We start from the raw sequence: 22,978 nt of genomic DNA, 5'->3' as shown, positions 1-22,978 counted from the left end.
TAAAATATTATTATTATTATTATTATTATTATTATTATTTGAATTTTATTTTAAAAATTAAAAAAATTCAAAATCGGATTGATTCGGGTTCGAGTTGGCTCGGATTCGAATTGGGTTCGGATCGAGATTTTTGAATAGTATTATTACTCAACTCGACACAACCCGAATTGACATCCCTAAAAAATGTTAGCCAAAAACCAACACCATAAAAATTAAAATGCACGAACATTGAGAAGGGCCAAAAACATTTAGTTGTTGGAGCAGCAAAACTGTTCGATTAGAAAATTTATACGTACAATTTCGTTTTCGTCCATGGAGTGCTCATCCCAGTGATCTGTCCTAGTCCAGGTCATTTCGTTGATGAGTTTAAACGACATGCATAACATTTACATGTACATCAATAGAATCTGTAAAACAGGAAAATGAAGAAAAGCTAGGGGCTTCCTGAACTGACACAAACCAAATGTAGGGAAGCTTCACTCTGATCCAAAAACTAGACACAAACTAAAGATGCAAACCACATTGAAGGGTTTAGCTCTCTGCAGTCAAAATTCGTGATGCCCAGTTTCGAAATAAACTCTTTTACCTGCCAAACCTCCTTTGGTGCATATCATGATCAACATAGGACACTGCTACGACATGACCATCAAATAATCGGCCATGTAAACAATGTGCGGCGGTACAAGCAGCTTCTGCTCTTTTATATTCTACGAGAACAGAGCCAGGCTCGAACAAGTCCTCAAGATCACATAAAATATCCTTGTTACAGCCATTCTCAGGAGCATTGGCGTCTTTCCTTGCATTACTGTCCAATGCAACAAGATTCACGATTTTTGCATCTTCTTTGGAAATCAGCTCATCCTTAACGAATGGCTTTTCCGTGTTCGTCATTGGAATAGTATTGGCACTTTTATCACTATGATCAAACTCAACTTCAGAATCATTTTGTTTGTTGGTCGATTGTACATTGCAACCACCAAAGTTTTCTTGGAAGGGTGGGTCAGAAGCATTTCCGTCTGCTGAAGATGGTTCACAAGTTTCATTTTTCACAGATTTTTCAGCAACGATTTCTTCAGAAAACCCATCACCAATGACTGTGAACCTATTGATATCCTCAGATTCAACTGATTCATCAACCCCTTTGTTATCTTCCATATTTCGATTATTATTCTCAAATTCACTTGGAATTTCTCGAGGTTCTAATCTATCTTCTTCCAACTCATAAGTACTTACATTTAACAGTTCCGTACTGTAGTTCATACCGTCAAACTTTAAGCCGCATCCATCAGTTGAAGCATTTTCTTTTTGTACCTCATACGCTTCCATCATGCCAGAAGAATTCGTGGGCTTGACAACATTAATAGATATTACCGCACCAAACCTATTCGATGAAAAGATAAGAAAATTATTTAAGTACAGACCAGCAAGAAATCATAAAGAGATATATCTATTCATGGAAACCTTGAACACTCTAGCTTTATATCTTCCATAATTTCTTCCAGTCCGGTGTCAGACAAAGACAAGAGCCCTTCAGGATCAAACTGCAAATTGCCAAGATAGGTTGATTAATCTAAAAAGATCTTATTTCAAATTACAGCAGAATAAGACAGAAATGAATAAAAAAACACATTTATGCGACAAAGCACTCACCACATTTTGCAACTTTAGAACAGATGTGGGCTTCGCAAGAAGGGGAATTGCAAGTTCAGGGATCCCATAAAATGGAAGTTTTCCAGCATTTTCCTAAAATGAACCATCTGGTTAGGTAATCGAAAGAATTCCCTCCCTTCATGCAACATAAAAAAAAATGATTAGCTCAAAGAGTAAACAGATAAAAAGATATCTTACCAATAAAGCTGCATCTGGAGTAGCAACTACAGCAGTTACAACTCGTCCACCCAACCTTATACCATTGAGAGCAGCACAAGCCTTTGAGGTAACTGAATGGTCAACATACTGAGGTGATAAATGGTTAGCGCCCGATGGAGTTAATTAAAGTTAACGTCAATGCTTTAGAAAGCAAACAATTAGGAAACATACTTCAAGAAATGCACATGTTTCCTCACTATCATCAATAAATTCAAAGTGGTATGCCTTCAGAGGTCCAAAGACTCTAGCAATCTCCAAAAGCTAATGAGCGAGTTCAAAAGTCAATCGAATGGTCAGATATGTAAATATGAAAAGATAAAAGACACCTCATGTAAAGAACATAGTTTCGTGTTAACTCACCATTTCAGAAGAGACAACTTTCGAAATTCCACCAATAAAGATCTGAAAACTCGAGCAAGATTTTGTCAGAATGCAAATGGAGAAAGTTACTATCCGCAGGTAAAGCAGATGGGAAACCAGTTAGTTAACCACGTCGCAGTTTCTTCCCAAAAGTTTCTTTTTCTTCTCATCAAGGGGATATAGAGTGGAATTAGAAATTAATAGTTTGTTTTTGTTTTCCTGAAACCATTTTCTATCAAACAAAATAAAAATTAATGTAGTTCATTTTCATTCTCTTTCCCCAAAACATATTCACTATTTTCAACCTCTCAACATAATTATTACTTTTGATTCAACTTTTTTTCCACTTCCCAAAAATATCCTTTTCCATATTATAGTGGACTTAGAAATTAATAGTTTGTTTTTGTTTTCCTGAAACCATTTCTATGAAACAAAATAAAAATTAATGTAGTTCATTTTCATTCACTTTCCCCAAAACATATTAACTATTTTTCAATCTCTCCACATGATTATTACTTTTGATTCAACTTTTTTACCACTTCCCAAAAATATCCTTTTCCATATTATATCCTTTTTTATATTATATTATATCCTAATTCCAAACGTATATTTTAAACTATTAATTTTTTGTAAAAACATAGATTATGACATGCAATCACCACCAAACAAATTGACTGAGGTCTTATTCTACATTATACAAGTTATATGAAATTCTCTCATTTTTATAAGGTGTCGAGCAGTAGTGTCGGTTATGATTTAACCTCTGCAGTTGGCCTAATGTCAGAACAGGCTTCATGCAGTCAGGTTGATTTTAATTGGACGCCCCCCGCAAGCCATGTAGCATAACTTCATGTGATGTAATAAAGTTATGCATCTTTATAATAAGTCGTCAGAAGCTTATTGAGAATGCAAGTACTACAACAGGCCCTTCTCAGAAACTACTTATCACGACACTATCAGTGGCACAGAAGATCTTGAATGCAATTGCCAAGACTCTTTTTTCCCAGTAAATTATTATTCATGTGAGACCAGGTTCCTTCATCGAACATTGATCACCACTTTCAAAAGCTGACACAGGAACAAAGCAAATACTTTATCCCCCCTTGCGGAATGCAGCTAGGTGACAAACAAGATGGGGATATCATCTAACTGAATTCTACCTTGGAGTTATACAGATGGAAGGATAGCTAACTAAGCCTAAGCCTAGAGTAAATTAAATACACTTCGATAGAAAATTGGCTCATGTAAGTCGATGTGGAGGGTATATCATTCCAGAACAAAAGCATAAGCACACACTAAATTGAGTTACGAATTACGATGCTTCAATCACACACCTTGTGCGGTGAATCTTCTACAACATTCCTAACTGAATCAACAGCAACCAGTGATTTGTCAGGACCAGTCTGCATGAAAATAGCAACTGTCTGAAAACCTGCTACATGAATAATAACCACAATATACCACCTCAGAAAACTGAAAATAATGCAGAGAACAAAATCAATGGAACATAGCAATTAGCAAGTAAATACAATATAACACTAGAAAATTAAGTCACAATTTTGATGGTAAGCAAGAAAGAAAAATGGTTTGATAGTTATAATAGTGACCAGCATTTGTTTATAATGGTTAAACTCATAAATTTCACCTCAACATTTACCAAAAATGGAATCTAATTCGAAATAATAGGCTAAAAGGCTCCAAACTCAAAATTTCAAGGATATATCGATATTCGGTAAAATTTACTCCCTGTAGCACCTCAAACACTCAGAAAAGGCCAATTATATATGCCTTCTTAGATTTACAAAATTCAGCAAAAGTATAAAATCTTGTTTTTGACTGATGAATCATAAGTTCATACATCACAAAATTATTTTCCAATAAAGGATCTCGTACATGGATTAAAAGATCAGAAAACTAGTCAAGTTTCCGAGTACCTGAAAATAGGTAAAATAAAAAGGTGAATGTGAAGCATTGACCCACACAGTCAGTCTAGTTCTATCCCACCAAGATCTTGATGGTAATTATGGCATGATTCTCAACAAGCTTGAAATCACCAGAATATTATAGTTAGTCATCTACTTTAAAACTCATGCAGACTGCACAGAAAATCTATAGGCTATAAAAGAAAAACCGAAAATGACAAAGTTAGCCACAGGATAATATTAATACCTAAATAGAATTAATAAAAAGCTACCAAAATTCCAATTGCAAGTTTCATGACAGCTAGACACAAAAAAGAAAATCAATAAATCTAATTTTCAGTAATTATAACAATTTTTTTCCTGAGGAGTCCTCCCCCGGTGAAATATCTGGAGCAACTAAATATTATTGGCGCAAATTAACCCAAGGAATTGTTACAAACTTTATGAAAAGACAAAAGCAGCTAAAGAGCCAGTCAGCCAGAACAAGGCTGCCTTTGGAATGCAAATGGAATTAACTATAATGCATCAAAGTCATGAATATCTATTGTCTCAAAAAAATTCACATCCACCAGTTCTCGAACCTATAAAATGAATCAATATCATGAATGTTCACCTTTTTGTCAAAATAAAATCTAATAAGAGGATGTCTGATCCATCCTAACGGAATAAATGATAATTGAAAAATAAAGAGATTAGATCGATGGTTTGACCTCGAGAGAAGAGTAAACTTAAACTACATCTTTTCCTTTGACAGTTTTTTCTTTTAGAACAATTTCCTTTCACATTTTTTTATGGTGATAGTCAATGTCTTTCCCCAATTTAGTAAAAAAAAAATTCCACAAATGGTGCACCCTAAGTTGAACGGCATTCAAGCATACAAAGATAAAAGTCAAATAACACAGTCAAACACATATACGCTATTAGAAACACTGGAACAAAAACCCAGTAGCAGGTAACAAGAATGACATTAAGATTGTGCCTGGTTGAATGATTTTCAAGTGAACTTTAATTGTACAGTAAGCATGATAGAAGCTTCATAGAAAAGGGGAAACAAAGACTTCTTAGTGTAACACCATAACCGAAAGATGCAAAACTAATTAATTTCACATTCTAACAAATTTGTCTTGTTTTAGAAAACGAGGGATGAAACTTTAAATTGTGAATGCATAACAAAATATTCCATTCCACAAAACATAGGACTTCACTTCGCAACAATAAAAATAAAGCCTTAAGAAAGTATAGCATGTAAATACTCGTACTGTTACTTCAGTGTAGTCCCGGGGGCGCCTGAGTCTAAGATTGCATCCAAAAAAAGATTTTCCACCAAAAGATAGAGCAACAGAAGCATCCTCTGGGGTCAAAAATTCCAAAAGGGCTTGGCTTTTCTCCTTGTGTATCTGCAGTGATCAGAAAATACTAAATCATTCTCTAAAACATGCATAAGAATGCGAGTGAAGTAAAATAAGGAAAGGTTGAACATACTATACAGCTGATACAGGGCTGGGTTCCTTGAACATAGCTAAAACCAGATGACAGAAATAAATTGTTAAAACATTCCATTAGATCTTTCTCAGTGGCTGAAGCTGGCAAATTTTCTACGTAAAGCCTCCTCATAGGTCGTGTCGCTTGAGTTAGCTGAATAGAGTCAACAGCATGCATCTGTGACGATAAGGTTAGATGAGAAATACCAATGGGTTTTACTATTGCTGGGATCACCGGAATACCACGGGGAAACTCATTTATGTTCAATGCTGAATTCTGATCTGAAGCATGCAAGGAAAAAGTTGAACTGGCAACTATGCTACCTTTTCCATCAGGTGGTAAATCCCACCCAGCAAACTTCTTTTCTGGAGAACGGCGAGATGGGGAAGGAGTTTTGGCAGCAGCATTGGTTTTTCTCTTTCTAGGCGAGTAACCACCTAGACCACTAGAAGAAACTGTATGTCTTTTGTGACTACTAGATCCATTTCCGGATATCCTCTTATTGACAACAACAGAATGATCTCTTTCTGGCCTGTCCTTTGGAAAATGTGAGGGTGATTCTCCACGGTGCTTCTTATATTTAGACGAGTGTTTATGTTCCTTTGGTGAATGTGAAGGAGACCTTTTACCTCTGTGCTTGTCACGTTCTCTGCTCTGAGATTGATTCCTCCTTACCTTGGATTTTTCATGATGGGCACCCATTAATTCTACTCCTTTTGTTTCTGAATTGTGTTTTTTACCAGCAGTCCTACCTCTAGTTTTATCTTCTTCATCATGACGTTTGTGTTTAGTTTCTTTTTCAGATTTGTCTCTTCTTCCATCAGTATGGATTATATCTCTACCATTTCTTTTCTTAGACTCCTTCTCAGGGTCACCGGTCGTAAACTTATCAGTTTTCCTGTTTCTGTAAACCTGTCCGTCCACATTATCAAGAGCTTTTCTATTTAATTTGGATTTCTCTGAACTTCTTTCAGAAATTAACTCCTTTCTAACAAAGTTGACTCGATGATAAGATCCACCATCATAATCATAGGTTGATATGCCATCCTTTTTTCTGTTTTGGTGATTATGTGCTTCACTTTTTCCTTCTGAGGCTCTATTGCTGCTTATTATACTCTTTAACTTGATTTTAGTATCTCGAACTACTATATCTTTATCCTCAACTAGTTTTTCATCCCTGTTAGAAGCAACAGAATCCCCTTTTTTACAAGAACTTAGCTTCTGAGAATCATCTGACGTAGACTTTGTATCTGTAGTGATAAAATCCTCAGTTAGTTGCTCACGGGATTCTGGCGAATAAAGAAATTTTTCAATGTAGTCCTTTGATGATGCAATATGTGTCTGGACATCCGCAACTCGCTTAGCTGCATCTTCCCTGGTTTTCCTTCTAAGCATAATATCATCATAACTGATAGGTCTTGTCCGCGCTGAGGTTCCCTCCATGCAATCATCTTGGGACACTTTATTATTTCTAAGCTTCTCTTTGTGTTGGCGAGATAATGTCATGATGCTGTGTTTTAGCTTCCTAGATTCCAAATTTTACGTCTGAAGAGTTCCAACATATCGTAATTGAAACTTCTGAAAAATTATCAACAGCCAAAAAAAGATCAAGATATCTTTATATTAGACCCACAAGAGAGAGGAAGTACTTTTTTCCCAAGAAAGAGAATGTCAATAAATGAACTACAGTTCAAATGTAAGTGTTTCATATCCATGTTAGCAGGTCTTTTATCCAAGTATGCTGCAAAACACGTCTAAAAGATAAAACTATTCAAAATACAAGATAAAACAGTAGCTTCAATTACTATACTCAAGCACAACGAATAATTTTGATCACATTAGCACACAAGTGATGCCTATGTACACGAGACCTCAAAATATCAAAAGTCTCATCTCAGAATTACCCATCAGTGGTGCAAAGAAATTGTTAAACATTCTTGAAAGAAATTATTGAGTATACAGTAATCACTACCAAAGCATTAGTTCATGCATGAAGCATTTTATAATTTCATATAAACATGGTTAGCAAGTCATCTTGTTCCATTCCAATTTCCAAACTATTATCTAGGAAGTCAGACACTTTTGCAACAAGCAACAAGTCTAGAGAGCAAAAAAGTCCCCCAAAACTATGAACAAAAACAATGTTTTCAATGTGGTATTCAGTTCAGTTCATGACTTCAATCTGATTACCATAGTCTGAACTCTGAAATCTGCAGCATATTGATAAAAAAAACTTATCCTCTCAAGCATGAATCCAGGCTAAACTGTAGAAAATACAACAATGAACTGGAGTCTATTTGACTTTCAAAACTACACCAAGGAGGGTGTTTCTTTCATCTCTTTATTTCCTTTCCATTGATTAGTGAAGTAAACAGTGTTTCGCCACGAAATTAACTCTTTCTTCTAGACACAAAGAATCAATGATCTATAAGAAAATTCTCGAGAAATATTAGCCTTAGAACTATTCACAAAAAATAAAACACTCCCAGAATGGTAAAGAAACTATGAGCTATACTCGTATATTAAGATTTCAATTTACATACCCAGAAATTTCGATGACATGATGACAGTATACAACACCACGGGCTTCATATTTTCTATTAGGAAAATTAGATACCAAATATGGAATATATTTTCATTAATGCTCCACCCTCCTCTATCTTGCTCCTGCTGCTCCACCGCTTACTTTACAAAATGCTTCATAGTACCAGAATCATAACAACGTGTCTGAAATCAACTTAACAACGTGTCTGAAATCAACTTAACAACGTGTATGAAATCAACTCAGACTGCCCACTTAAAAACAAATTAAAGCAAACACACATGTCAGTGACCAATCTTCCTCAGCTATATAAAAGACAATCCACTTCTTGACTCGGAATAATCGAAACTAGATACTCACAATAGCATAAAAATACATAAAAACAAAAACAAAAACAAAAACAAAAACAAAACAAAAAAATCATGTTCAACCAATATGGTTATCGGAAGACAAAAAGGAGAGTGGAGAAAGAGGGAAACGACGTATGAATTGGTTTGAGAAAATGGAAGAGTGAGAGAACTAACCCCGGCAGCAATGCACGATATTCCTTAGCAATCCTCCGTTACGGGCTACGGGTGATTGAAATGTGGAACCTGCTCATCGGGGGCAAATGGGGGTTAGGGTTTTCAAAAAATAATTTAATAGGAAAAAAAATTGTCGAGGACAACACGTTTTTAGCGTAAGAAAAGGTAAAATTAGAATCTGCATTAACGTTTTTTGTTTTTGTGCTTCAGAAATTAATCCTCGATATTTGCCAATGAATTGCCATACTTCATGGGTTCAGTTGCACTGTGATGTTCAGCAAAAGTTAGATTAAACATATTTAATCAATCGAACCAGTTTAATTCAAAAATTCGGTTCACTTTATTCGAAAGTTCGGTTTATTTAAAAAATAAATAATTGAATTGGTTTATTTGATTCGATTTCGACGTTTACTATAAAATTTTGGTTAAACTGAATAAAACGTATATATAATTTTATTGATTTTTTTTAATCAAAAGTTATTATAACATGCTATTGGAATTTGTTGGTCATACGATTGAAATATCACAAAGTGTGAAATTTTATTAGGCCACATAAATGGAAGTAAAAATAGTTTGTTTTTTAATCAATAAAATTCAATTTTTATATTAAAATTTTTAATTAAAACTTTATTTGTATTTGTTTTCTAAAAATTCAATTAATTTGGTTACGGACAAATTAACCGATTTTTAATTCAGTTCGACGAAAAAATAAGTCTGTTCGATTTGTCCAACACAAATTTCGATTAATTTTTTTATTCAGTTTGATCGACAACCGAACCACCCAAATACTCATCATTATACTTGAGAGTACAATATTATAATTATAAAAGATATGTGTTAAGATCGGTTAGGATGGGTAAGGTGTTTAGAAGGGGTTGAATAAATACCTCAATTTATAAATTTTTTTTATATAAATATGAATCAGTTTTGTGAGGAACTGATCTGAGAATCTGGTGTGTCTGTTAGAACATTTCATGTTCGCAATCTTGATTTTGATGTTAACAAANTCGGTGCAACCTAGGTTGACCCGAAAATTTTAATTTTTTTTTAAAAAAATATAATTAATAAATATTGACTATATTTTATATATTGTCTGAAAAAATATTTATTGTACATTTATATCTTAAATTTTCATAATTTAGTATTTATTTGAATATTTTTTATTTTTTGAACAATTATTTATTTGATTTAATAAATATATTTTAGTTTTCTACAATTAGACATTCAAATCTAAATCATATATATGAGAAAAATTTTGTTATCATGTACTTAAATTAAAATATTATTATTATTATTATTATTATTATTATTATTTGAATTTTATTTTAAAAATTAAAAAAATTCAAAATCGGATTGATTCGGGTTCGAGTTGGCTCGGATTCGAATTGGGTTCGGATCGAGATTTTTGAATAGTATTATTACTCAACTCGACACAACCCGAATTGACATCCCTAAAAAATGTTAGCCAAAAACCAACACCATAAAAATTAAAATGCACGAACATTGAGAAGGGCCAAAAACATTTAGTTGTTGGAGCAGCAAAACTGTTCGATTAGAAAATTTATACGTACAATTTCGTTTTCGTCCATGGAGTGCTCATCCCAGTGATCTGTCCTAGTCCAGGTCATTTCGTTGATGAGTTTAAACGACATGCATAACATTTACATGTACATCAATAGAATCTGTAAAACAGGAAAATGAAGAAAAGCTAGGGGCTTCCTGAACTGACACAAACCAAATGTAGGGAAGCTTCACTCTGATCCAAAAACTAGACACAAACTAAAGATGCAAACCACATTGAAGGGTTTAGCTCTCTGCAGTCAAAATTCGTGATGCCCAGTTTCGAAATAAACTCTTTTACCTGCCAAACCTCCTTTGGTGCATATCATGATCAACATAGGACACTGCTACGACATGACCATCAAATAATCGGCCATGTAAACAATGTGCGGCGGTACAAGCAGCTTCTGCTCTTTTATATTCTACGAGAACAGAGCCAGGCTCGAACAAGTCCTCAAGATCACATAAAATATCCTTGTTACAGCCATTCTCAGGAGCATTGGCGTCTTTCCTTGCATTACTGTCCAATGCAACAAGATTCACGATTTTTGCATCTTCTTTGGAAATCAGCTCATCCTTAACGAATGGCTTTTCCGTGTTCGTCATTGGAATAGTATTGGCACTTTTATCACTATGATCAAACTCAACTTCAGAATCATTTTGTTTGTTGGTCGATTGTACATTGCAACCACCAAAGTTTTCTTGGAAGGGTGGGTCAGAAGCATTTCCGTCTGCTGAAGATGGTTCACAAGTTTCATTTTTCACAGATTTTTCAGCAACGATTTCTTCAGAAAACCCATCACCAATGACTGTGAACCTATTGATATCCTCAGATTCAACTGATTCATCAACCCCTTTGTTATCTTCCATATTTCGATTATTATTCTCAAATTCACTTGGAATTTCTCGAGGTTCTAATCTATCTTCTTCCAACTCATAAGTACTTACATTTAACAGTTCCGTACTGTAGTTCATACCGTCAAACTTTAAGCCGCATCCATCAGTTGAAGCATTTTCTTTTTGTACCTCATACGCTTCCATCATGCCAGAAGAATTCGTGGGCTTGACAACATTAATAGATATTACCGCACCAAACCTATTCGATGAAAAGATAAGAAAATTATTTAAGTACAGACCAGCAAGAAATCATAAAGAGATATATCTATTCATGGAAACCTTGAACACTCTAGCTTTATATCTTCCATAATTTCTTCCAGTCCGGTGTCAGACAAAGACAAGAGCCCTTCAGGATCAAACTGCAAATTGCCAAGATAGGTTGATTAATCTAAAAAGATCTTATTTCAAATTACAGCAGAATAAGACAGAAATGAATAAAAAAACACATTTATGCGACAAAGCACTCACCACATTTTGCAACTTTAGAACAGATGTGGGCTTCGCAAGAAGGGGAATTGCAAGTTCAGGGATCCCATAAAATGGAAGTTTTCCAGCATTTTCCTAAAATGAACCATCTGGTTAGGTAATCGAAAGAATTCCCTCCCTTCATGCAACATAAAAAAAAATGATTAGCTCAAAGAGTAAACAGATAAAAAGATATCTTACCAATAAAGCTGCATCTGGAGTAGCAACTACAGCAGTTACAACTCGTCCACCCAACCTTATACCATTGAGAGCAGCACAAGCCTTTGAGGTAACTGAATGGTCAACATACTGAGGTGATAAATGGTTAGCGCCCGATGGAGTTAATTAAAGTTAACGTCAATGCTTTAGAAAGCAAACAATTAGGAAACATACTTCAAGAAATGCACATGTTTCCTCACTATCATCAATAAATTCAAAGTGGTATGCCTTCAGAGGTCCAAAGACTCTAGCAATCTCCAAAAGCTAATGAGCGAGTTCAAAAGTCAATCGAATGGTCAGATATGTAAATATGAAAAGATAAAAGACACCTCATGTAAAGAACATAGTTTCGTGTTAACTCACCATTTCAGAAGAGACAACTTTCGAAATTCCACCAATAAAGATCTGAAAACTCGAGCAAGATTTTGTCAGAATGCAAATGGAGAAAGTTACTATCCGCAGGTAAAGCAGATGGGAAACCAGTTAGTTAACCACGTCGCAGTTTCTTCCCAAAAGTTTCTTTTTCTTCTCATCAAGGGGATATAGAGTGGAATTAGAAATTAATAGTTTGTTTTTGTTTTCCTGAAACCATTTTCTATCAAACAAAATAAAAATTAATGTAGTTCATTTTCATTCTCTTTCCCCAAAACATATTCACTATTTTCAACCTCTCAACATAATTATTACTTTTGATTCAACTTTTTTTCCACTTCCCAAAAATATCCTTTTCCATATTATAGTGGACTTAGAAATTAATAGTTTGTTTTTGTTTTCCTGAAACCATTTCTATGAAACAAAATAAAAATTAATGTAGTTCATTTTCATTCACTTTCCCCAAAACATATTAACTATTTTTCAATCTCTCCACATGATTATTACTTTTGATTCAACTTTTTTACCACTTCCCAAAAATATCCTTTTCCATATTATATCCTTTTTTATATTATATTATATCCTAATTCCAAACGTATATTTTAAACTATTAATTTTTTGTAAAAACATAGATTATGACATGCAATCACCACCAAACAAATTGACTGAGGTCTTATTCTACATTATACAAGTTATATGAAATTCTCTCATTTTTATAAGGTGTCGAGCAGTAGTGTCGGTTATGATTTAACCTCTGCAGTTGGCCTAATGTCAGAACAGGCTTCATGCAGTCAGGTTGATTTTAATTGGACGCCCCCCGCAAGCCATGTAGCATAACTTCATGTGATGTAATAAAGTTATGCATCTTTATAATAAGTCGTCAGAAGCTTATTGAGAATGCAAGTACTACAACAGGCCCTTCTCAGAAACTACTTATCACGACACTATCAGTGGCACAGAAGATCTTGAATGCAATTGCCAAGACTCTTTTTTCCCAGTAAATTATTATTCATGTGAGACCAGGTTCCTTCATCGAACATTGATCACCACTTTCAAAAGCTGACACAGGAACAAAGCAAATACTTTATCCCCCCTTGCGGAATGCAGCTAGGTGACAAACAAGATGGGGATATCATCTAACTGAATTCTACCTTGGAGTTATACAGATGGAAGGATAGCTAACTAAGCCTAAGCCTAGAGTAAATTAAATACACTTCGATAGAAAATTGGCTCATGTAAGTCGATGTGGAGGGTATATCATTCCAGAACAAAAGCATAAGCACACACTAAATTGAGTTACGAATTACGATGCTTCAATCACACACCTTGTGCGGTGAATCTTCTACAACATTCCTAACTGAATCAACAGCAACCAGTGATTTGTCAGGACCAGTCTGCATGAAAATAGCAACTGTCTGAAAACCTGCTACATGAATAATAACCACAATATACCACCTCAGAAAACTGAAAATAATGCAGAGAACAAAATCAATGGAACATAGCAATTAGCAAGTAAATACAATATAACACTAGAAAATTAAGTCACAATTTTGATGGTAAGCAAGAAAGAAAAATGGTTTGATAGTTATAATAGTGACCAGCATTTGTTTATAATGGTTAAACTCATAAATTTCACCTCAACATTTACCAAAAATGGAATCTAATTCGAAATAATAGGCTAAAAGGCTCCAAACTCAAAATTTCAAGGATATATCGATATTCGGTAAAATTTACTCCCTGTAGCACCTCAAACACTCAGAAAAGGCCAATTATATATGCCTTCTTAGATTTACAAAATTCAGCAAAAGTATAAAATCTTGTTTTTGACTGATGAATCATAAGTTCATACATCACAAAATTATTTTCCAATAAAGGATCTCGTACATGGATTAAAAGATCAGAAAACTAGTCAAGTTTCCGAGTACCTGAAAATAGGTAAAATAAAAAGGTGAATGTGAAGCATTGACCCACACAGTCAGTCTAGTTCTATCCCACCAAGATCTTGATGGTAATTATGGCATGATTCTCAACAAGCTTGAAATCACCAGAATATTATAGTTAGTCATCTACTTTAAAACTCATGCAGACTGCACAGAAAATCTATAGGCTATAAAAGAAAAACCGAAAATGACAAAGTTAGCCACAGGATAATATTAATACCTAAATAGAATTAATAAAAAGCTACCAAAATTCCAATTGCAAGTTTCATGACAGCTAGACACAAAAAAGAAAATCAATAAATCTAATTTTCAGTAATTATAACAATTTTTTTCCTGAGGAGTCCTCCCCCGGTGAAATATCTGGAGCAACTAAATATTATTGGCGCAAATTAACCCAAGGAATTGTTACAAACTTTATGAAAAGACAAAAGCAGCTAAAGAGCCAGTCAGCCAGAACAAGGCTGCCTTTGGAATGCAAATGGAATTAACTATAATGCATCAAAGTCATGAATATCTATTGTCTCAAAAAAATTCACATCCACCAGTTCTCGAACCTATAAAATGAATCAATATCATGAATGTTCACCTTTTTGTCAAAATAAAATCTAATAAGAGGATGTCTGATCCATCCTAACGGAATAAATGATAATTGAAAAATAAAGAGATTAGATCGATGGTTTGACCTCGAGAGAAGAGTAAACTTAAACTACATCTTTTCCTTTGACAGTTTTTTCTTTTAGAACAATTTCCTTTCACATTTTTTTATGGTGATAGTCAATGTCTTTCCCCAATTTAGTAAAAAAAAAATTCCACAAATGGTGCACCCTAAGTTGAACGGCATTCAAGCATACAAAGATAAAAGTCAAATAACACAGTCAAACACATATACGCTATTAGAAACACTGGAACAAAAACCCAGTAGCAGGTAACAAGAATGACATTAAGATTGTGCCTGGTTGAATGATTTTCAAGTGAACTTTAATTGTACAGTAAGCATGATAGAAGCTTCATAGAAAAGGGGAAACAAAGACTTCTTAGTGTAACACCATAACCGAAAGATGCAAAACTAATTAATTTCACATTCTAACAAATTTGTCTTGTTTTAGAAAACGAGGGATGAAACTTTAAATTGTGAATGCATAACAAAATATTCCATTCCACAAAACATAGGACTTCACTTCGCAACAATAAAAATAAAGCCTTAAGAAAGTATAGCATGTAAATACTCGTACTGTTACTTCAGTGTAGTCCCGGGGGCGCCTGAGTCTAAGATTGCATCCAAAAAAAGATTTTCCACCAAAAGATAGAGCAACAGAAGCATCCTCTGGGGTCAAAAATTCCAAAAGGGCTTGGCTTTTCTCCTTGTGTATCTGCAGTGATCAGAAAATACTAAATCATTCTCTAAAACATGCATAAGAATGCGAGTGAAGTAAAATAAGGAAAGGTTGAACATACTATACAGCTGATACAGGGCTGGGTTCCTTGAACATAGCTAAAACCAGATGACAGAAATAAATTGTTAAAACATTCCATTAGATCTTTCTCAGTGGCTGAAGCTGGCAAATTTTCTACGTAAAGCCTCCTCATAGGTCGTGTCGCTTGAGTTAGCTGAATAGAGTCAACAGCATGCATCTGTGACGATAAGGTTAGATGAGAAATACCAATGGGTTTTACTATTGCTGGGATCACCGGAATACCACGGGGAAACTCATTTATGTTCAATGCTGAATTCTGATCTGAAGCATGCAAGGAAAAAGTTGAACTGGCAACTATGCTACCTTTTCCATCAGGTGGTAAATCCCACCCAGCAAACTTCTTTTCTGGAGAACGGCGAGATGGGGAAGGAGTTTTGGCAGCAGCATTGGTTTTTCTCTTTCTAGGCGAGTAACCACCTAGACCACTAGAAGAAACTGTATGTCTTTTGTGACTACTAGATCCATTTCCGGATATCCTCTTATTGACAACAACAGAATGATCTCTTTCTGGCCTGTCCTTTGGAAAATGTGAGGGTGATTCTCCACGGTGCTTCTTATATTTAGACGAGTGTTTATGTTCCTTTGGTGAATGTGAAGGAGACCTTTTACCTCTGTGCTTGTCACGTTCTCTGCTCTGAGATTGATTCCTCCTTACCTTGGATTTTTCATGATGGGCACCCATTAATTCTACTCCTTTTGTTTCTGAATTGTGTTTTTTACCAGCAGTCCTACCTCTAGTTTTATCTTCTTCATCATGACGTTTGTGTTTAGTTTCTTTTTCAGATTTGTCTCTTCTTCCATCAGTATGGATTATATCTCTACCATTTCTTTTCTTAGACTCCTTCTCAGGGTCACCGGTCGTAAACTTATCAGTTTTCCTGTTTCTGTAAACCTGTCCGTCCACATTATCAAGAGCTTTTCTATTTAATTTGGATTTCTCTGAACTTCTTTCAGAAATTAACTCCTTTCTAACAAAGTTGACTCGATGATAAGATCCACCATCATAATCATAGGTTGATATGCCATCCTTTTTTCTGTTTTGGTGATTATGTGCTTCACTTTTTCCTTCTGAGGCTCTATTGCTGCTTATTATACTCTTTAACTTGATTTTAGTATCTCGAACTACTATATCTTTATCCTCAACTAGTTTTTCATCCCTGTTAGAAGCAACAGAATCCCCTTTTTTACAAGAACTTAGCTTCTGAGAATCATCTGACGTAGACTTTGTATCTGTAGTGATAAAATCCTCAGTTAGTTGCTCACGGGATTCTGGCGAATAAAGAAATTTTTCAATGTAGTCCTTTGATGATGCAATATGTGTCTGGACATCCGCAACTCGCTTAGCTGCATCTTCCCTGGTTTTCCTTCTAAGCATAATATCATCATAACTGATAGGTCTTGTCCGCGCTGAGGTTCCCTCCATGCAATCATCTTGGGACACTTTATTATTTCTAAGCTTCTCTTTGTGTTGGCGAGATAATGTCATGATGCTGTGTTTTAGCTTCCTAGATTCCAAATTTTACGTCTGAAGAGTTCCAACATATCGTAATTGAAACTTCTGAAAAATTATCAACAGCCAAAAAAAGATCAAGATATCTTTATATTAGACCCACAAGAGAGAGGAAGTACTTTTTTCCCAAGAAAGAGAATGTCAATAAATGAACTACAGTTCAAATGTAAGTGTTTCATATCCATGTTAGCAGGTCTTTTATCCAAGTATGCTGCAAAACACGTCTAAAAGATAAAACTATTCAAAATACAAGATAAAACAGTAGCTTCAATTACTATACTCAAGCACAACGAATAATTTTGATCACATTAGCACACAAGTGATGCCTATGTACACGAGACCTCAAAATATCAAAAGTCTCATCTCAGAATTACCCATCAGTGGTGCAAAGAAATTGTTAAACATTCTTGAAAGAAATTATTGAGTATACAGTAATCACTACCAAAGCATTAGTTCATGCATGAAGCATTTTATAATTTCATATAAACATGGTTAGCAAGTCATCTTGTTCCATTCCAATTTCCAAACTATTATCTAGGAAGTCAGACACTTTTGCAACAAGCAACAAGTCTAGAGAGCAAAAAAGTCCCCCAAAACTATGAACAAAAACAATGTTTTCAATGTGGTATTCAGTTCAGTTCATGACTTCAATCTGATTACCATAGTCTGAACTCTGAAATCTGCAGCATATTGATAAAAAAAACTTATCCTCTCAAGCATGAATCCAGGCTAAACTGTAGAAAATACAACAATGAACTGGAGTCTATTTGACTTTCAAAACTACACCAAGGAGGGTGTTTCTTTCATCTCTTTATTTCCTTTCCATTGATTAGTGAAGTAAACAGTGTTTCGCCACGAAATTAACTCTTTCTTCTAGACACAAAGAATCAATGATCTATAAGAAAATTCTCGAGAAATATTAGCCTTAGAACTATTCACAAAAAATAAAACACTCCCAGAATGGTAAAGAAACTATGAGCTATACTCGTATATTAAGATTTCAATTTACATACCCAGAAATTTCGATGACATGATGACAGTATACAACACCACGGGCTTCATATTTTCTATTAGGAAAATTAGATACCAAATATGGAATATATTTTCATTAATGCTCCACCCTCCTCTATCTTGCTCCTGCTGCTCCACCGCTTACTTTACAAAATGCTTCATAGTACCAGAATCATAACAACGTGTCTGAAATCAACTTAACAACGTGTCTGAAATCAACTTAACAACGTGTATGAAATCAACTCAGACTGCCCACTTAAAAACAAATTAAAGCAAACACACATGTCAGTGACCAATCTTCCTCAGCTATATAAAAGACAATCCACTTCTTGACTCGGAATAATCGAAACTAGATACTCACAATAGCATAAAAATACATAAAAACAAAAACAAAAACAAAAACAAAAACAAAACAAAAAAATCATGTTCAACCAATATGGTTATCGGAAGACAAAAAGGAGAGTGGAGAAAGAGGGAAACGACGTATGAATTGGTTTGAGAAAATGGAAGAGTGAGAGAACTAACCCCGGCAGCAATGCACGATATTCCTTAGCAATCCTCCGTTACGGGCTACGGGTGATTGAAATGTGGAACCTGCTCATCGGGGGCAAATGGGGGTTAGGGTTTTCAAAAAATAATTTAATAGGAAAAAAAATTGTCGAGGACAACACGTTTTTAGCGTAAGAAAAGGTAAAATTAGAATCTGCATTAACGTTTTTTGTTTTTGTGCTTCAGAAATTAATCCTCGATATTTGCCAATGAATTGCCATACTTCATGGGTTCAGTTGCACTGTGATGTTCAGCAAAAGTTAGATTAAACATATTTAATCAATCGAACCAGTTTAATTCAAAAATTCGGTTCACTTTATTCGAAAGTTCGGTTTATTTAAAAAATAAATAATTGAATTGGTTTATTTGATTCGATTTCGACGTTTACTATAAAATTTTGGTTAAACTGAATAAAACGTATATATAATTTTATTGATTTTTTTTAATCAAAAGTTATTATAACATGCTATTGGAATTTGTTGGTCATACGATTGAAATATCACAAAGTGTGAAATTTTATTAGGCCACATAAATGGAAGTAAAAATAGTTTGTTTTTTAATCAATAAAATTCAATTTTTATATTAAAATTTTTAATTAAAACTTTATTTGTATTTGTTTTCTAAAAATTCAATTAATTTGGTTACGGACAAATTAACCGATTTTTAATTCAGTTCGACGAAAAAATAAGTCTGTTCGATTTGTCCAACACAAATTTCGATTAATTTTTTTATTCAGTTTGATCGACAACCGAACCACCCAAATACTCATCATTATACTTGAGAGTACAATATTATAATTATAAAAGATATGTGTTAAGATCGGTTAGGATGGGTAAGGTGTTTAGAAGGGGTTGAATAAATACCTCAATTTATAAATTTTTTTTATATAAATATGAATCAGTTTTGTGAGGAACTGATCTGAGAATCTGGTGTGTCTGTTAGAACATTTCATGTTCGCAATCTTGATTTTGATGTTAACAAAACTTGTTATTGTATTTCTAATATATTTACTCATGTGTGAATTTGCAAACATAAGAAGCAAACTAAAACTGAATTTCTGACGAGCTTCAGTTTTTTTATTATACCTCTCAGCTGGATGATTCAAATGACAATCCGCCAACTTAATCGATCAGAAAACTCAATTTGGAACAAGTCGTATTTCACGTCAGTCAAACAAAATCGAATGTTATCAAGTTCTAATTGATCGCTGAATTACCGAATTGATTTCACGAAAACAACAATCAGTTGGATATGAGTAGTTGCGGTATTTTGGTCATATCTCTCATCTCGATTAATGGAATGAAGCGATTCAGTATGCGTTGGAAAGATAAGACGATGATCTACAAATCATATTCAGAAGTCAAAGTTTGAATCGAAGCTTAAGATGATGATAAATGACGATGAAACTATTAGTTCTGCACAGACTGAAATCAGCTAGGCTGATTTCAGCTCACCAGTTAAAACTGAACTGAACCAGCTGAACTGAATCGAACCAGCTGAACTGAACCAGACCCGCTGAAACTGAACTGAACCAAACCAGTTGAATTGAACCAAACCAGAACTGAACTGAATTGAACCGGACCAGCTGAAACTAAATCAGACCAGTTGACCAGAGTTAGAACTCGGGAAAATGTCTAGCAAGGGGAATTTGAACGTTTCAATTTCAGAAATAGTACACAAACTTTTTAAACTGTCATATTCTTGTATCTAACGTATATATCATTGTTGGAGCCTATAAATACAACATCTTGAAGATCAAACAAGAGCTTTTGAAGAGGATTCAAAACATGGGAAGTTAGCATGAAGAAATCTGCTAGTTGAGAACATAAGTCCTTATGTGAGGATACATTTGAGATGTACACTGTAAAGGATAAATTCCTCACATACACAATCACTCATACATATACAAGAGAGTTGAACTTCAAATATTAGTTGGTCTTGCACAAAGACAACAAACTTGCGTTATAGTCTTTGAATATGAGACATTAAACAATATGCTGATTGTGAAGTTGAAGGATCGTTTGTGCTAGTACCTTCGAAGATGCTTCAAACAAAATATTCTCCAATGAGCTGCAATAGCTCGTGTTCTAAGAATGTTAACATCGATGAATTAAATCGAGTTTAGTTTAAAACCAAGCGGAAGAAATTCGAAATAATCTTTCGTGAAGAAAGTTGTTTATATTTGAAAAAATTTTAACTTATGTAAACTGAATAACTGAAAAACAAGTGATCAGTTGTCGCATATGTCAGTTCAGTTATAGTAAGAACTGAACTGACGGATGCTATAATTGATCAAGTCAATCTGGAAACAATTTGAAAGCATCAGTTAATCAGTTAAATACACAAGATATGTTTATGGATGTTCAGAGACTTCAACTGCTCCTACATCACCCCTTCTACCACCTCGGGTAGGATCCACTAGAAGACTTTGATTTATACAACTACTTGTACAAACCCACCCAGCTTAGGACTTACCCACTACCTAAGTGAACTCCTAGTCTAGACTGAACGCACACTACAAGAAAAATGACTTTCCGCAGCACTTCATCAACAGCGTGCATTAAAAGCACGCTGCGAATACTACTTTCCACAGCGTGCAGCCATACGTGCGCTGTTAATAGTGTTGCACTTGAAAAAAATAAAACGCTGCGGATAACCTATGCAATTTTCGCAGCGCACAATAAAGGTACGCCGTAAATAATATTATTAACAGCGTGCATGTTTATGTGCGCTGTTAAAAGTAAATCATTTTTTTTTAAAAAAAATCATGTTTATACATTAACGACGTACATTAATTGCACGTCGTCAATAGTATTATTCACGGCGTGCATATTATTAAAACGCTGCGGAAAATTGGTTCGAATTTTTAAATTAGCGACGGATTTACTAAAACCGTCGCTAATGTAATATTTGCGACGGTTTATTGTTTACCGTCGCCGATCTAAAATCGACGACGGTTTATTTTTTACCACGGAATTTTTACACTGTCGCTAATGGCGTAAATCAACGATAGTTTAATAATAAACAGTCGCTATGTGCGACAGTTCTATATTAACTATCGCTAATAGCGACGGTTTAAAGGACAACCGTCGCTAGTAGTCGCAAATTATCTATAAATATCCGATTTCCATTTCATTTTCTTCTACACTACTTTACAACATTTTAAACTTTCCCTCTTATACGATTTTGGTTTCGATTTAAGTATGTTTTTTTGTTTCAATTTTGATTAATTTTTTAAGTGTTAGTTATCAAAGTTGTATTATAATTTTTTTTAAATTTATTAAATAATAAAAGAAATTTTTTTTTTATTTTTACTAAAAATTTAGCGACGGGTTTTAAACCGTTGCTAAATGTAGCGACGGTGCTATGACCGTCGCTAAATTTAAACACCATCGCTAAATGCGCGACGGTTAAAATACCTTCGCTAATTTAGCGACGATCTCTTTGTTTATGAACCGTCGCTAATTAGCGACGGTGTTGAAAAAACCGTCGCTAATATTTATATGTTCAAAGTCATTAACGGCGTATATTGCACGCCGCGGATAACTGTATTAACAGCGTACATATGCACGCCGTGAATAATAGTATTAACAGCGTGCACATGTACGCCGCGGATAATCTTGAACTTTCAACAGCTTGCAACGCGCTGCGGAAAGCCCATATGCACGCTGCGGAAAGCCATTTTTGTTGTAGTGGCAGCACCTTCCAACCAACACTTCTTTTACGTCTATATGAAAAAGACTGCATACACAAGTTTAACGTCTTTGTGCAAGACTGTATTTGAGTGGTGGTGGTGGTGTGTGTGTGAGAGAGAGAGAACTGAACAATGATAACAACCCGAAGGTGTTCTCACACACTGAGGGAATTGTACTTCTAATCTAAACTGATAACACGATGAAGTGTTCCCACCGGGCTGAATGCTTCTTGAAAGCTGATAGACAGTAAGCGTGCCCTCTCTTCGTTTTTCTCTTTTCTGTTTTGGTCTTCACTGATCTTCTATTTATATAGATGGGAAACTGATCGTACATTGAGATTTAATTATTGTATCCGTTGCATCTTGAATTTGTTCCTTGGACTTTGTGTCTCGACTTTTCGACTGCCCTTCTGGAATGTTTGTCTTTAATGCTCTGATGCAACATTCATTATTGTCCTTTGACTGGACAATTGCTTTGTAGCTTTGTGTATAGCTGGAATCCACTTGCATGAGTTTGTCTTGATCTACTACTGAAAGATTGTAACTGATGCTCCGAACTAGTCAGCTGAACTGATCTTCATTTGGGC

At 34.7% G+C, this 22,978-nt stretch overlaps 2 protein-coding genes across 6 annotated transcripts; both read right to left on the bottom strand.

Moving 5' to 3' along the window:
• Nucleotides 1–372: 372 nt before the first annotated feature.
• LOC140961203 (uncharacterized) lies at nucleotides 373–8,835 on the bottom strand. 3 transcript variants are annotated; one of them, XM_073419567.1, is made up of 10 exons: nucleotides 8,700–8,835; nucleotides 5,634–7,211; nucleotides 5,405–5,548; nucleotides 3,564–3,632; nucleotides 2,230–2,271; nucleotides 2,041–2,130; nucleotides 1,849–1,956; nucleotides 1,651–1,743; nucleotides 1,462–1,541; nucleotides 373–1,381 (listed from the first exon to the last, which is right to left on the bottom strand). In XM_073419567.1, exons 2-10 carry the CDS (start codon nucleotides 7,137–7,139, stop codon nucleotides 583–585), a joined length of 2,931 nt encoding a protein of 976 aa, XP_073275668.1. In that variant the 5' UTR covers nucleotides 7,140–7,211; nucleotides 8,700–8,835; the 3' UTR covers nucleotides 373–582. The 3 variants fall into 3 exon arrangements, with proteins under 3 accessions (XP_073275668.1, XP_073275670.1, XP_073275669.1); XM_073419569.1 differs by having other exon boundaries at nucleotides 5,411–5,548; XM_073419568.1 differs by lacking the exon at nucleotides 8,700–8,835 and adding an exon at nucleotides 8,251–8,383.
• Nucleotides 8,836–10,346: 1,511 nt separating this feature from the next.
• Nucleotides 10,347–18,809, bottom strand: LOC140961196 (uncharacterized). 3 transcript variants are annotated; one of them, XM_073419556.1, is made up of 10 exons: nucleotides 18,674–18,809; nucleotides 15,608–17,185; nucleotides 15,379–15,522; nucleotides 13,538–13,606; nucleotides 12,204–12,245; nucleotides 12,015–12,104; nucleotides 11,823–11,930; nucleotides 11,625–11,717; nucleotides 11,436–11,515; nucleotides 10,347–11,355 (listed from the first exon to the last, which is right to left on the bottom strand). In XM_073419556.1, the coding sequence occupies exons 2-10, from the start codon at nucleotides 17,111–17,113 to the stop codon at nucleotides 10,557–10,559; spliced, it is 2,931 nt and encodes a 976-aa protein (XP_073275657.1). In that variant the 5' UTR covers nucleotides 17,114–17,185; nucleotides 18,674–18,809; the 3' UTR covers nucleotides 10,347–10,556. The 3 variants fall into 3 exon arrangements, with proteins under 3 accessions (XP_073275657.1, XP_073275659.1, XP_073275658.1); XM_073419558.1 differs by having other exon boundaries at nucleotides 15,385–15,522; XM_073419557.1 differs by lacking the exon at nucleotides 18,674–18,809 and adding an exon at nucleotides 18,225–18,357.
• Nucleotides 18,810–22,978: the final 4,169 nt, after the last annotated feature.

This window comes from Primulina huaijiensis, chromosome 16, assembly GCF_012295235.1.
Source record: "Primulina huaijiensis isolate GDHJ02 chromosome 16, ASM1229523v2, whole genome shotgun sequence".
NCBI classification, from domain to species: domain Eukaryota; kingdom Viridiplantae; phylum Streptophyta; class Magnoliopsida; order Lamiales; family Gesneriaceae; genus Primulina; species Primulina huaijiensis.
Note: the sequence above shows the minus strand (reverse complement) of the source record. Positions and strands in the feature narration are given on the sequence as shown.

Coding starts and splice junctions, on each gene's coding strand:
- LOC140961203 (XM_073419567.1), bottom strand. CDS start 7,139: ATGACATTATCTCGCCAACACAAAGAGAAGCTTAGAAATAATAAAGTG. Junction 2,131..2,229: donor AAGTTGTCTCTTCTGAAATG/GTGAGTTAACAC, acceptor CTCGCTCATTAG/CTTTTGGAGATTGCTAGAGT. Junction 1,744..1,848: donor CTCCAGATGCAGCTTTATTG/GTAAGATATCTT, acceptor GGTTCATTTTAG/GAAAATGCTGGAAAACTTCC.
- LOC140961196 (XM_073419556.1), bottom strand. CDS start 17,113: ATGACATTATCTCGCCAACACAAAGAGAAGCTTAGAAATAATAAAGTG. Junction 11,931..12,014: donor AAACATGTGCATTTCTTGAA/GTATGTTTCCTA, acceptor TTATCACCTCAG/TATGTTGACCATTCAGTTAC. Junction 11,718..11,822: donor CTCCAGATGCAGCTTTATTG/GTAAGATATCTT, acceptor GGTTCATTTTAG/GAAAATGCTGGAAAACTTCC.